The 14,413-nt window shown below is 37.8% G+C and overlaps 1 protein-coding gene across 8 annotated transcripts in view; it reads left to right on the top strand.

Annotated features, from left to right (window-relative positions):
• The window catches only part of ppp1r13bb (protein phosphatase 1, regulatory subunit 13Bb), a 105,408-nt gene that overhangs the window by 89,672 nt on the left and 1,323 nt on the right, over positions 1-14,413 (top strand). For all 8 annotated transcript variants that reach the window (XM_048537612.2, XM_048537609.2, XM_048537610.2 and 5 more), the window contains 7 exons: positions 4,967-5,142; positions 5,922-6,447; positions 6,603-7,342; positions 9,241-9,378; positions 9,491-9,624; positions 11,111-11,277; positions 12,255-12,454. In XM_048537612.2, the coding sequence (XP_048393569.1) occupies positions 4,967-5,142; positions 5,922-6,447; positions 6,603-7,342; positions 9,241-9,378; positions 9,491-9,624; positions 11,111-11,277; positions 12,255-12,454 (2,081 nt within the window). The remainder of the gene's footprint in view (positions 1-4,966; positions 5,143-5,921; positions 6,448-6,602; positions 7,343-9,240; positions 9,379-9,490; positions 9,625-11,110; positions 11,278-12,254; positions 12,455-14,413) is intronic.

Genomic DNA, 14,413 nt, shown 5'->3' with positions numbered 1-14,413 from the left:
CAGGCCTCCAGTCCGGAAAATAACCCTCCACCATTACTCTGTCACCGGCTGTTAAGCCAATTATGTATCCAATGGGCGAGCTCACCCTGAATCCCATGTGACCTAACTTCACTAATTAGTCTACTATGCGGAACCTTGTCAAGAGCCGTACTAAAATCCAAATAAACAACATGTGCTGCACTACCATCATCAATCTTTTTGGTAACTTCCTCAAAAAACTCCATCAAGTTTGTGAAACACAATTTTTCTCGCACGAAACCACGCTGACTATCCCCAATCAATTTTTGACTGTCTAAATGCCCATAAATCCTATCTTTCATAATCACCTCCAATGATTTCCCACAACAGAAGTCAGACTCACAGGTCCATAGTTCCTTTCAGCCTGTCTTAAACAAAGGTGCAACATTAGCCACCCTCCCGTCATCAGACATCTCACCCGTAGTTATGAATGGTGTGAATATTTCTGTAAGGAGTGTCTCAATTTCCTCCCTTATTTCGCACAATGTTCTGTGATACATTAGATCAGGTCTGGGAGATTTATCCACATTTATATTTTTTAAGACCTCCTGAACTTCATCGACTGTAATATGAACTGTTTTAAACATTAAAGTTTATTTCTCTGCATTCTCTAGATTCTGCTTCTTTCTCCACAGTAAAAACTGACACAAAATATTAATGTAGTGTCTGTCCCATCTCCTGGGGTTTGACACGAAGACAGCCTCCTTGATCATTGAGTCCCTACCCTCTCTGTAGTTAGCCTCTTGCTCTTGATGTATTTGTGCAATCTCTTTCGATTGTCCTTAACCTAATCTGCCAATACTATCTCATAAACTTAAACTTAAAGTGGGCACAAGACTTTTTTCCTCCTAGTTGATCGTTTTAATGTTGAATGACCGTCAGCAATGGGGAGGGGTATTTTTATGTGATCTGTTATTCGTCTTTTGATTCCCGCTCACTTTTGTAAAATAAGTTGTCGTAGCCTCTGTGTTAAATTAAACTCTTATGAAAATGAAAGATTTATGTTCCAAATCCTGTGCTTTAGTTTTGTCCTTGTCAGGCCTTTAAAGAGCTCTTCTTTCAAGGGCTGTTTCCAGAGGCACGATTGTGACACAGCAATTTCATGCATCTTAACCCAAAACCAGAGAAGTTAAATTTTAATTAGAAAAAATCCTTCTAGCTTTACAGTCTTTACCAAAATGGATAGCAATCCCATCCAAATAACAAAACAAAAGTTCATAAGTCAAAATAATAAGTTGGGTTCTGTTTAAATGATTTTGGTGATGACCACAGTAGTTCAGTTTTGTATTGTTGCGTTTGTTATAACTACCAGTTTTAAGTATTATTCTTCCCATGGATAACTGTATTATGAACTATTGCACTGTAGTGTAGTGCCATATAAACTGAACTAGTTTTGGCTTCTCCAAATTGCATAGGAAAATTTCTGTGTATCAGTGATATACATAGCAAGATAGTCACAGCTTTGATGCTGATTCAGCTAATCTTGGCTCAAGTAAAATCTTCAATAAACCTTACTGTCCTTTGAAAGAATGGCATGGGGCAACTCGGCTAAATACCAATAATTGCTGTCTAATGACATGCGCTTCTTTCTCTTACTGGAATCACAAAATTGTTACAGGGCAAAAGGAGGCCGTTTGGCCCTGTGTGTGTGTCAGCTGTCTAGATGGGCATCTTTCTTAGTATCATTTTTCCTATGCTTTCTTTAGCTCTGCACACACACACTGCTCCTTTTCAGATTGCCATCTAATTCCCTTTTGAATGCTTTGTACCTTCATTGGTCAGACCATTGAGTATAGGAGTTGGCTGTACAGGACAATGGTGAGGCCACTTTTGGTGTACTGTATACAGTTCTGGTCACCCTTCTGTGGGAAGGATGATGTTAAACTTGAGAGAGTGCAGAAAATATTTATAAGGATGTTGCCAGGTTTGGAAGGTTTGAATTTCAGGGAGAAACTCAATAGGCTGGGGCTGTTTTCCCTGGAGCTTCGGAACCTGAGGGGTGACTTTATAGAGGTTTATAAAATCATTAGGGCCATGGCTGGGATGAATAGACAGGGTCTTTTCCCTAAAACTAAGGTCATAATGGTAAGGTGAGGGAGAAAGATTTTAAAGAGGACCTGAGAGGTAACTTTTTCACACAGTGATGTGTATATGGAGCAAGCTGCAAGAGCAAGTGGTGGAGTTGAATACAATTACAGCATTTAAACGGTATCTGGATGGATATATAAATGTGAAGTGTTTAGAGGGATAGCGGCAAATAGGACTAGGTCAGATTGGAATGTCTGGTTGGCATGGATAAGTTGAACCAGAGGATCTGTTTTTGTGCTGTAAGACACTATATAACTGCATCTGCAAAATAAAAGATCTATGAAAGCACTATCAAAGACGTATCATTGAAATTTTGCAAAGTACGATTTTTTTTCTATTCAGTAGGCACTATTGTGTTATGTACCATTTCCTAGAAAGTAGGTAGTAATCTATGCTGCTACTAAAATGGAGCCACCACAAGGGATGCAAGGAGCTGTGGATCAACATGCTGCCTCTCTCATTTGAGTCACAAATGATACTATTTGGAGTGTGTGTCTAGGCCAACTGAATAATAGCTAACAACTTAATGACAACTTACACCTTTTGATTTGTAGCATTGTAGGTTTTGACCATGTTATGTACATGGATAAAGGGGCCAGCATTTATTGCCAATACCTAATTGTCTTTGAGAAGGTGGTGGTGAGTTGCCTTCTTGAACTGCTGCAATAAATAAACCCACAGTGCTGTTTGGAAAGGAGTCCTAGGATTTTGACTCAGCAACAGTGAAAGAAGCTTAGAGGGGAATTTGCAGGTGGTGGTGTTTCCATACATCTGCTCTCCTTATCCTTTTCAGGTGTTAGAGGTTGAGGTTTTGGAAAGTGCAGTTGAAAGAAGCTTGATGAGTTGCAACAGGCTTGACATCTTGAGTTCTCTTCAAATATGGTGAGGATTTATGCTTCCACCACCTTTTTGGGTAATAAATTTCAGATCCTCATCACCTTCTGATGGAAGAATTTCTCCTCTAATCCAGCCACCAGTTGTTTGAGGCTTATACCTCCTATTTGTTGACATCTCTGCTAACATCAATAATTCCTTCCTATTCAATGTATCCAAGCATCTCAGTTTTGTGTGCCTCACTGGAATATCCCCTTTGTTTCCCTTGCAAGAAAGAAGGTAACTCAGTCTATTCAGTGCTGTTTTATCACTAAAATGCTTCTTTGCTAGTTATGTTCTTCTGAATCTCCTCTTGTACCCTTTCCCATGTGATCTTCACTTACTGTAATCAGGTGACCAGAACCCTGTGTAGTAGTTGCAGTTTAAATCTACTGGCCTGTGCATCCTGCTTTTATGCTCTAGGTCTTGGCCGATATAGGAAGGTATGCCCTGTACTTTGTTGACTGCCTTATCTACCTATCCTGCCACCTCAGAGATCAGTACAGATTTATAGAGATTCTTTTGGATCACCCTATTTCACTGTGCTTTACAAAAGTCTACCATTTAATGTGTGTTCCCTTGCTGTGTTTGTTTTACCAAATGCATTGCCTCACTTTTCCAGACAGAATTCCATTTACCACTTTATTAGTCCAGAGAGATCGTCCCCTAGATTATAGCTTCTTTTTCTTCTTAATGATGTCCTTACATTTAAGTCTCAAATCACTGAAATGAGTACCATGAATATTTAGGGAATGACTACTGAGCTCAGTAGAATCAACTTACTGGACTCAGTTACCCTTTTGTCGTAATCCTTTGCATCCTATCAATGAACCAATTTTGAATCCAACTTGCCTATTTCTCTTGGGTTTCATACATTGCAGACAGGTAGAAAAATAACAGCAAATCAAAAGCCTTGAGTGAAGTCCATGAGGACCATCTCAAACACCTTATCTACACTCCTTGTTGATTCCTAAGAAAGTATTCAATTAAGTTAATCAGACACTACCTTCCCGTGATGAATTCACGCTGACCTTTACTATCTGTGCATCTCTAAATGACTATTTATAATTTACCTCAGAACTTTTTACCAGTGGTTTGCACACTATTGAGAAAGCAGCTAACTGATCTATGAATACTTGGGCTATTCATGCCTGTAATTTTATATAAAGTACAAAGTTAGTAATTCCTGCAATCCTCCAGTGCCATGCCTGCGGCTGCAGAGGATTAAAAAACAGTGGTCAAAGCATCCATTATTTTACATTGGCTCCCTAATAAACTGGAACACATTTAATTTGTGTTTGGTGATTTGCCTACATTCAAGGATGCTAAGCATCTTAAACATCAGGAGGGACTATTATCTTTTCCAATATTTCACGCTACTTTTTAACTGAAATAACTGCTTTGTCCATCTGAAGAATTTGTTAATGAAGATCCCCATAACTGCAAAATTGTACATTCTATGAAATGCTGATCCATCAAGCCAATGGAAGCATAAACTAATGCTTAGAAAAATTGCCCTCAATGTTTATTGTGATGTATAATATTGTATGACAAGTGATATTTAATATTGGTATTTAAGGCATCATTGCTTTTGTGGTATGGCCATTGTGTGGATCATGGCAAACCCACTGCTCTCTAAAATTGCCACAAAACACCTCACGATAAAGCAACAGGCAATGTGCCAAGGATCTGCCTCGGGAAGAGGGCATGTGACGTTAAGCAAATGTTAATTCAATACCTAATTAGTAGTTTGAAACTAAGCTCAACTGTATCCATGTTCCATGTACATTAGTGTCCCCAAAATGACTACTGTGATGGGGCTTGAACAATAGTTGGTGAATTCTGTCCCTACCTGCCCAAACTTAAGTGACAGATTGGGCAAGTTAGAGTAGTTGCTACCCAGCTGTGATAAATTTAATTAAAATAACTACTGTTTGAATCTCTTTAGGTTTACTAAATGTTTTATAATTTTTCATTTCTTAATTAGCACATGATGGAAATTGGCCAACACTCCCACAGGGCTCTGCTAATACAGGGAAATCACCTACAACAACAAACAATGACTGGAAGGAATCCAACATGGACACAGTTTTGAAACCAGGAGCTGGATCGAGTCAGACCCTGCCCACTTCCTCAGCCATTTCAAACAATGAGAAAATGGTGGTAGGTTTTGGCAGTATTTCAAAGTGGCCTCTGATGATTTTAATGTTAAGGCATTTTTTTTCCTGTGTGACATTAGCGAATTAATTTTGAGGCGCAGTCTGCTTCTCCAGGGCATGCACATTTATTTTGTTCTGAATCCAGAGTACTTCTTTTAAAAAATTGCTTTTGTTCCTTAATTTATATGTGTACAGTAGACATTTTTCTGTAAAACTGAGATTAGCTTAGGCACATTACAACGAACTGACTACTGAATTCACATTACTTCTGTCCTTTTTTTTTGGGACAGCAGCCATTAATAACTCTGTTTTCAAATATGCACCTTTTTTAGACATATCTTCTGTTCCTTTGCTTGTGCACTTTGATTCCTTTTGCTAGTTAACTTGCTGCCTTCCGCTCTTTCACAGACCTTCCGTTTGTTCTTTCCTGTTCTCCCACCACTTTGCCCTCCCTCTGCGATGCCCAGACACCCACATGCTTATTTTCTTTCTCTCTGAACATTTTCTGCCTTACTTTTAAACTGTTAGAACTCTGAACCATTCTTAGTTTTGACAAATATTCCATGACTTGAAATGTTAACTCAGATGCTATCATACCTGCTGAGCACCTCCAGCTTTTTCTGCCTTTATTTCAGGTTTCCAATATCCACTGCAATTTGTTTACATGTGGAGTGTCTAGCTTTTTCAAAACTGGCCAATAGTTATATATTGTCTAGGTGTAGTTTAGTTCTGGAGATTACAGATTGATTATGACAAGATTTAATAATGTCTTGTTTAATTTAGGGTATTGAATCAGGAAAAGTAACAACATCTGTGCCCAATGCAATAAAGCAGCTGACTCAGTCATATGGACCTCACCCGAAATCTTCTCTCATTGCCATTGGTTCTACAAATTCACTGGAAAGAGTGAAAGAGGGCACTCAACCTCGGCCTAGTATGGGTTCAGTCTCCAACATAACTTCAGCAAACTGGCAGAGAGCTATCCAGTCTTCACAGCCTGCAAGCACATTTCAAGCGAGTGCCTCACAACAGATTCAGCAGAGAATTACTGTGCCTCCGAGTCCTACTTATCAGCCAGCTGCTTCACCATTGTTCTCTGCTGGAGATAGCAGGCCTGATCCCCCACTGGCTGTGGCTGTAAGGCCATTCTTGACTGACAAAGGTTCTAGGCCTCAGTCTCCACGAAAAGGGCCTCAAACCGTGAATTCCAGTTCAATTTATTCAATGTATCTTCAGCAATCAACTCCACCAAAGAACTACCAACAGGCTACATACAATACCCTAAACAAAGCACATACTGTCAAAGCAAGTAAGTAGCTTAACTTTAATAACTTTGATTAAACATCTAATAATTTGGTAGTTTTTATAAGACTGTCAATAATCAAGGTTAATTATTATGTTTAGTATATCAAAGATTAATAATTACTTTTGGCTCAGTAAAGAAGTTTCTCTTTCCCTTTCCAGTGTATGGGAAGCCAGTATTGTCGTCTGGATCAGGTTCTGCTTCACCGTCTCCTTTGCCTTTTACTCATACATCGCCTTTCCAAAGTTCCCCACCGCAAACCACTGGTGAAAACCAAACTACTAATGAAAAGGATCTAGAGCATGAGAACTTGCCGTCCACCAATTCAAATGTTGAAAACATACCACGTCCTCTGAGTCCTACGAAATTATTGCCAATTGTGCACTCACCATTAAGGTATCAAAGTGATGCTGATCTTGAAGCTCTAAGGAAAAAAATGGCACATGCACCAAGGCCTCTGAAGAAACGCAGTTCTATAACTGAGCCAGAAGGCCCAAGTGGACCTAATATACAGAAGCTGCTGTATCAGCGTTTTAATACGTTAGCTGGGGGCATGGATAACATGCCATTTTATCTCCCCAGTAACCAACAGGACTATGTGGGTGCTTTAGCAGACGTTGATAATGGTAACACCAGCCTAGTAGAGTCTGGTTCTGTGCAGTCTGAACCAACAACTCAGCCTGACGTTCAACCATCATCAGATGCCAATGATAATCAGCTGCCTTCTCCTAAACATTCTGAATTGATTCAGACAGATAACAATGAGATACCTGCTACAATAGAGGACAATAACAATAATCCTGCTGTTGTTCAAACAGAGCAGCTGCCAAGTCCTCTGCCAGAAATCATATCACCAGAGGGAGATGTTCCTCCACAACCTGCTGTGCCACTGCAACCTCCTGTAAGTTTTGTGTTGTGCTTAGGATGAACTTTAAGCAAAGAATAATGTCAGTAGAATCAATGAGCATTTGTTTAAAGCTGTGTTTCAAGAGACTCTCAGATGCTGTCTGACTTGCTGTGCTTTTCCAGCCTCTCACCTATGGGATCTGGCGTCCAGCATCCGCAGTTCATATTGTCAATTATGATAATGCCCAGTGGAACATAAGTAGTTAGTTTAGAGCCCAGCCCTATGAATTTAATGATATCATTGCTGATCTGGAATCTAACTCCAAATCCAGATATAATCTTAGATTTTAAATCCAATTCAAGATATTGGATGTAAATCTGATTCTGGTCAAAAATGTTCTCCAGTGAGTTTGAATGATAATAGCTGTGAATATGTGCTCACATAACAATTCTGACCCTAATTTTGTATTAAACTGGGAATCTCATTTAGCTTTCATGTTTGTCTGATCTGAGAAGTAGAATCGATGTAGTAGAGGAGATTTTTTTGAGTTGGGAGAGAACAGAGTAAGGCTTCATTTTGCATCATACCGTATAAAATATTGTGTTAATGTCTCTCACAGGTTTTGTCCAAAATATTTGATTTCGTCTTCATTGCTTTTAAAGATGTTATTGAACATTGTCTCTGAAGTCAAAAGTTTCTTCTGTATGACTGTTTTCAGTGTAGTTAGATGATTTGAGCTGAGACAGAGAGCATAATATTGATAGTTAAGAGATTGCACAGAAGTAGACCTAATCTCCTACTTCCTTAAAACACACTGTGAAGCTTGTTAAGCACATTTGAACCTTGAGAATTCCATATTGTCCACTTCAGTTTTCTCTTTATTTAGATATATGATAAATTTATCTCTATGACTCCTTTATAAAGACATTTATCCAGACTGTACTGTCCCCATATTTAAAAATGGCAGCTGTACTGGCCTCTCACTATTCCTTCACCATGTATCCACATTCAGTAGACTCTTGAAATATTCTGCTTAGGACCCCAGCAGTTTCCTATTTATCTTCCTCAAGCCAGATGTATCAAATACAAAACTTTTGTTTTTTGTTAGGCTGCTAATTTGTCCTTTGAATACAATACTTTTGATCTGATATCTAGTGTTTTTCCCCTTCTTCTTCTTGCTCCTATCCTCTCTGTTTCTATTCCTTGAATATTGCTCAAAAGAAGGGCATGTTGCTGAGTAGGACAATTCATTGAAGATAAAGGCTTTAACATATTCCATGTATTTGCAAGGAACAGGTCCCTAGATGTGAACATAGATCTTTCCAACAATTGTAAATGAGCCATGTTATGAGCTTAATTGATCTTAAATTGGTTGTTAATGTAGTTAAGTAGTGTAGAGCAGCATTCAGATTGGTGTAATCTTCTGTTTGTCCTGATGAGTGCAAGATGGAAAGCTTCAGTTCTTTCCTCAGTGACTTTCATTCCTTTTTTTCATTTATTCTTCTGTCCTTATGCGCAAGGTGATTAATTATAACCATCTGATCTTCCATGGTTCCTATTAATCTGTTATTAGTGATTACCCTCTCATTTTGTGATCTGTCATTAGCACAATTGACTTTGATCAGTATTACAAGCTCCATCTTTATCTTGTTGATCCAACTATTTTGACACGATAACCCTTCTACATCTATGTGACCCTACTGTACAGCAGATGTTCTGTCTCACCAATATGTTTTCTTCTTAACTGTTCGATCTCTCCGAAATATACTTAGTGCGGTGAAGTTTTGGGCCAAAAAGCAATGATTAAATATGTATACTCAATGGAAAAGTATTGAAGAGTAGAGGGACAATTCATTGGAAGTGACTATTATGAATTTTGTTACTAGCCATGGAAAAATGACTTCTTGCTGTGATAATGATTGTTTCCTTTTAATATCACACGATTACTTCAGATTAAACGTACAAATTTGAAGAAACCTGATTCAGAAAGGACAGGTTGTGGGATGCGGGTAAAATTCGATCCTCTTGCTTTACTCCTGGATGCTTCTTTAGAAGGAGAATTTGATCTTGTGCAGCGCATTATTTATGAGGTAACATTTCTATTAATTTTTGTATTGTCATTTGTTATTTGAAATTCCTGGACAACAAAATATGTTTCTTAATATGTGTAGCCTTCAATTTATTTTTCTTGGTTTTGACCAGGTTAATGATCCCAGTAGACCTAATGATGAAGGGATTACACCATTACACAATGCAGTGTGTGCTGGTCACCATCACATTGTGAAATTCCTTGTTGATTTTGGTGTAAATGCAAATGCAGCAGATAGTGACGGATGGTAAGTTTGAGATGTTCTAACATAAAATTCACTGAAACATAATGAATAAATGTTTAAATCTGGTCTTCCATCCAACTGGTAAAGCTATTCTTATTGTTTGTATCTATATTGTGAAATTTTACAGTAAGTTCATCTAAACTACACTTAAGATTTCATAATCTTTGATTTTCTTTCTTTCTAATTTCCCCTTTGCCGCCATTCTCTAACCAGTTGCGGTCTTCACGTACTTTCACTTCATATATGAATTCTCGTATTTGATAGGGTGATTGTTGAAATGGGGTATTTTTTCCCCCTTTTTTAGAAGGATTAGAATGAGGGACACTTAATAATCAAGTGTTTAGGCAAAAATTAATGGATTGATTTCTTCACAGTTAATATTTTTGAGTAAAATGAAACAATGAACTGTGGATACTGGAAATCTGAACGCAAGTGCCTAATGAAACACAGCAGGCCTGCATCTGGGTCCAAAATGTTAACTCTGTTCTTTGTACAGACGCTGCCAGACCTGCTGAGTCTCTCCAACACTTTGTTTCTATTGACTTTTTTTGGAATGGTTGAAATCTCATGTTCTTGTGTATAATAATGCACCTTGAGATTATCACTTTTGTGTCGTTTGCATGACCTCCCACTCCGCAGATTTCTTTCCAGCTCACTTGCTTCCCTGACTGATCTTGTCATTCACCAGTTCCCTCTCCTGAACCTCCCTCCTAGTTACAGCTTCTCTGCCTCACTCTCATGATCACTATTTCCAGCCCTTCTACCCAACACTTTCTGCTTTCAGTGACCCTGCTTGCCTCTGCCAAATTCTCTTACTCATCACCTTTCTATGATTCTTTCGCCCACCCTGTCCCTTCCTGGCCCCTCCAATTGCCCCTTCACCATTTGCTGCTATCCTGACCACCAATTCTCATGCTTTCAGGAGCCCGTTCCCTTCAAAAAGAGCCCAAGAGATTCCACTGTAATGACAAGGGCTTCTTCCTAAATGTCTTGCTGGGTGGAACCAGTGAGAAGGACAATGGCAACAGTGAGTGTTGCTGATTTCTATTAACATTTTTCCCAGTATAGGTTTTTTTGTCATGTTCCAGACATGTTGTTCAGCATCCAATCTTGCTTTTAACATTATTATTTTCTATTCCAGTCAATTACACATTCCAGTTGCATCGATTAGTTCAATACACTCCAAAATCTGCAGTTAGTTATATTATTGCTTTATTATTAACATAAATTCAAACTTGTTTCCTTGGCCCCAGTTCTAAGTTTTTCTGACCACCAATTCCAAAAATACTTTATTTACCTCAAATATTCATGAAAGCCTAAGGTCAAATTATATACAAAGTATATTTGAAAAAAACGTTATTCAGTCAAAAGTCAGGGATCAGCTTTTACACCAGATCACCTATTACTCAAGTATACTTAAGGTAACCGACTCAACCTATCTGAATAGTGTTGGTCTGCAATTTGCCTAATGGCATAACTTTCTTCTTAGGACACCGTTACACTGCGCTGCTTCCTGCAATAGCGTCCAACTCTGTAAACTGCTTGTGGAATCCGGTGCTGCTATTTTTGCTACAACTATCAGCGATGTTGAAACAGCAGCAGATAAATGTGAGGAGATGGAAGAAGGTTTTGTACAGTGCTCACAGTTTCTTTATGGCAAGTATTTAACTTTATCACTTTTTGTTCACACATCCAACTCCCCTCTCTGCAGCTTGATAAAGTAAATTAAGCAGTAGTTAATGGCCTCTTTATCAAGTTTCTCTAACATAGTCAAATATTCTGAATCCAGTAACCATACATTGAGCCAGTGCTCACTATCTAGATTGATTCACATAAATCTCTCTATGATCCTGTTCATTCTCTGCTTGGTGCTTCACTGTCAAGCTTGCCATAGTGAGGATATCATCAGTTAAGGACATTTGCTTGTATGAGATTAATTCCGAGCGAATGCATTCACCCAAAATATTGCTGCTGTTGTTCTTCTCACTTTTGAATAGTTTATGTAATACAAAATTGTAAATGAGTATATTACTGTCAGTATCTGTAAAGACAAAGACTTAAATGTATAATCGTGTTCATTTTAACCTACTGTTCTTGCAGTTTGATTTGATTCCTCAATTAGATGATCAGGTTATGCAGTGGTGGCAGTTTGCCACTTGAACATACCTGCAGTGAAATTTTAATTTTCCCAGGCAACTGACGGATTCCCAATTGACAGCAAAGCTTTTATTTGTTTTCAAGAAGGGAGAAGCAGCTTTTTTTAAAATGCACCATTTCTGGTCCTGTTTAGTTTAGATCATAGAATAACATTCATTTGCACTTAAATGCATAAGTAATGCAACCGTATTCTCTTACTGTAAAACAAAAGAATGCATGATGGCAAGTAGCCTGACAGAATACTTGATATGTTTTTAAAAATCTAATTGTATTAATATTTATAGTTACTGTTGTGAATTATCATAAAATACTTGCAGTAAACTTTTAAAAGCTACACATGCTTAAATACCCACTTTTGAGTGCAAAAAACTTGTGTTTGTTCTTCTAAGTAACTTCTAAAGCCTCTGTTTTGTACAGTGACTAGCAGTATGTTTGTCAGTCTGAGGTAATTGAGAATTATGTTCAATCCACAATAGGAGTACAAGAAAAAATGGGTGTCATGAACAAAGGTGTAGTTTATGCATTGTGGGACTATGAGGCCAAGAACAGCGATGAATTATCGTTCCATGAAGGCGATCCTCTGACAATCGTGAGGCGTAAAGATGACAATGAAACAGACTGGTGGTGGGCTCGTTTGAATGACAAGGAAGGCTATGTTCCTCGCAATCTGTTAGGGGTAAATATAATCCATATTTCTGTAAAATTATAATTATTTCAATATGCTGTAGTAGCACCAACAAAATGAAAATGACTGACACAGGTTAAAGCTGGCGGAGTCTGTTGAAGTCAGAAGACCCTACCAAATATGCGACTCCTTTCGGAGCCCTATGGTGTCATCACTCCTCTAAGATTATTATACAGTGGTGTGACTGAAATGATTTTAATTCTGTTTGTTTTAGTCAGTAATGTGTAAATATTCTGCATGTCTATAACTTCTTGTATTTCACTATATATTTTTGTGTTTCGGTGTATCATTGTATGTCATGCGGAAAGGCTGAAATGCTGCAAATTCGAAGAATTCATAAATAATTCTAACTGCCAAGCAGATCAGCAGCTAAAGAGACTGGAAGAATGTAAATAATCAAGTTGGGCACCAGTCCTGGAAAACACAAGTCGATGAGCAGCATAATTTGGGGAAAAAAATTTTATCAACAACTGGTGTACCTTTGAATTTTACGCTTTAGTTATTGATTCTGTGTGCTGCTTATCTATGTGGTGCATTAATTTTCATAGTGAAAATTGTATTTTAGAATAATTCAGCTCAATTGCTACATATCCTAAGTGAGGCAAAGGAAGGTATTGTTTATGTAACTGGAAAGATTCTGATGGATCTTTCGTTTTTCAAAACTGCTGATTAGAGATGGCCTAGAAATGGATATCAAGTTGAAGATGTAAAATGGCAGCATCAAGTTTTCCTCCATAATCTTAACTCATGATACAATTATGGCTATGCTGTGTGAGGCTGACAGGAGATTATGGCTACAGGATGAAATGAGGAAAACCAAGACTTATTGTAATTATATTCTTTGCTATACTTTGAATTATGAATATGGATCAGATAAAATTGAAGTTATTGGTAGCACTTTGGATAAATACTGATATAGGTAATGACAACTTAGTACTGAGAAGAAAATCTGAAAATGTAAGAAGGTTCAATAGCTAATTAATATTATCAGTTTATATTTCAAAGCCAAGATAAGTTCATGTATCATGTTATGACAGGAAATGCAGAGCACTGTTTATAATTGAGAATGATCAAGTGAGAGGCTGAATGAGAGAGAACACGGAAACCCAAATTTGATCAAGAAAAAATAATTGACATGGAAACTAAATTAACAGATATTCAATCAGTGATAAACTATATAAGACATTTCAGTTTCTTTTTCTAAGATCACTTATATTGATAGTTCATTGACCCCACATGATTTCAGTCATCTCATTCTGCCACTTTGAGGGCAAAGGTGACTAGCCCTCCAAGAATAGCCTCTGTAGACCATGACTATATAGGCTGTTGTAGTAACAATCCTAAATTGGCTAAAGGCATTTAAAAAGCATTTGGTAATGCATTTAAGGCACCATAAGCTATAACGCTGGGTAGCATTTTTCTTGCTGGCACAAAGATAATAGACTGGTTTCTGTTGTGCTGTAAATTTATCCTTCTCTTTTCAGAATGGTGGCTTTAAATGGAGAAAGTTCATTAATATGTTTGAATATATTTAGCCTTTTATTGACACTAACAGTGATAAGATTGATTTGGGTGAGCTCTAGGTTATTTTTTTTAAAGTCACGTAAAATGGAGGGAAATATTTGAGAGTTTCCAACCTTGAGTTCAAGTCTCTGTATGGTCTCACACATCCCTACTTCTTTCAGGATTACAGCCCGACAAAGATGCTGTGGTCCTTTAGCTTTGGATTTGTGCATCATTCACTTTTATCTGGCTGTATTTTTTGCTGTATGGATCCTAAGTTTTGGAATTTCTTTCTAAACCCATATTTCGACCTCTGTTCTTTTCTGAGGCCTTGTTAAGTTGTCTCTTTGACCAAGTGTATAGTCACTTAAAATCTCTTTTTGCTCTGAGTCAATCTCTTTTGTTGTCATCTCCTGTAATGTACCTTTGGTCATTATCCCACATTGC

Source organism: Stegostoma tigrinum, chromosome 10, assembly GCF_030684315.1.
Source record: "Stegostoma tigrinum isolate sSteTig4 chromosome 10, sSteTig4.hap1, whole genome shotgun sequence".
Classification (NCBI taxonomy): domain Eukaryota; kingdom Metazoa; phylum Chordata; class Chondrichthyes; order Orectolobiformes; family Stegostomatidae; genus Stegostoma; species Stegostoma tigrinum.
The sequence above is the reverse complement of the archived record's forward strand: the minus strand, read 5'-3'. Positions and strand labels throughout refer to the sequence as shown.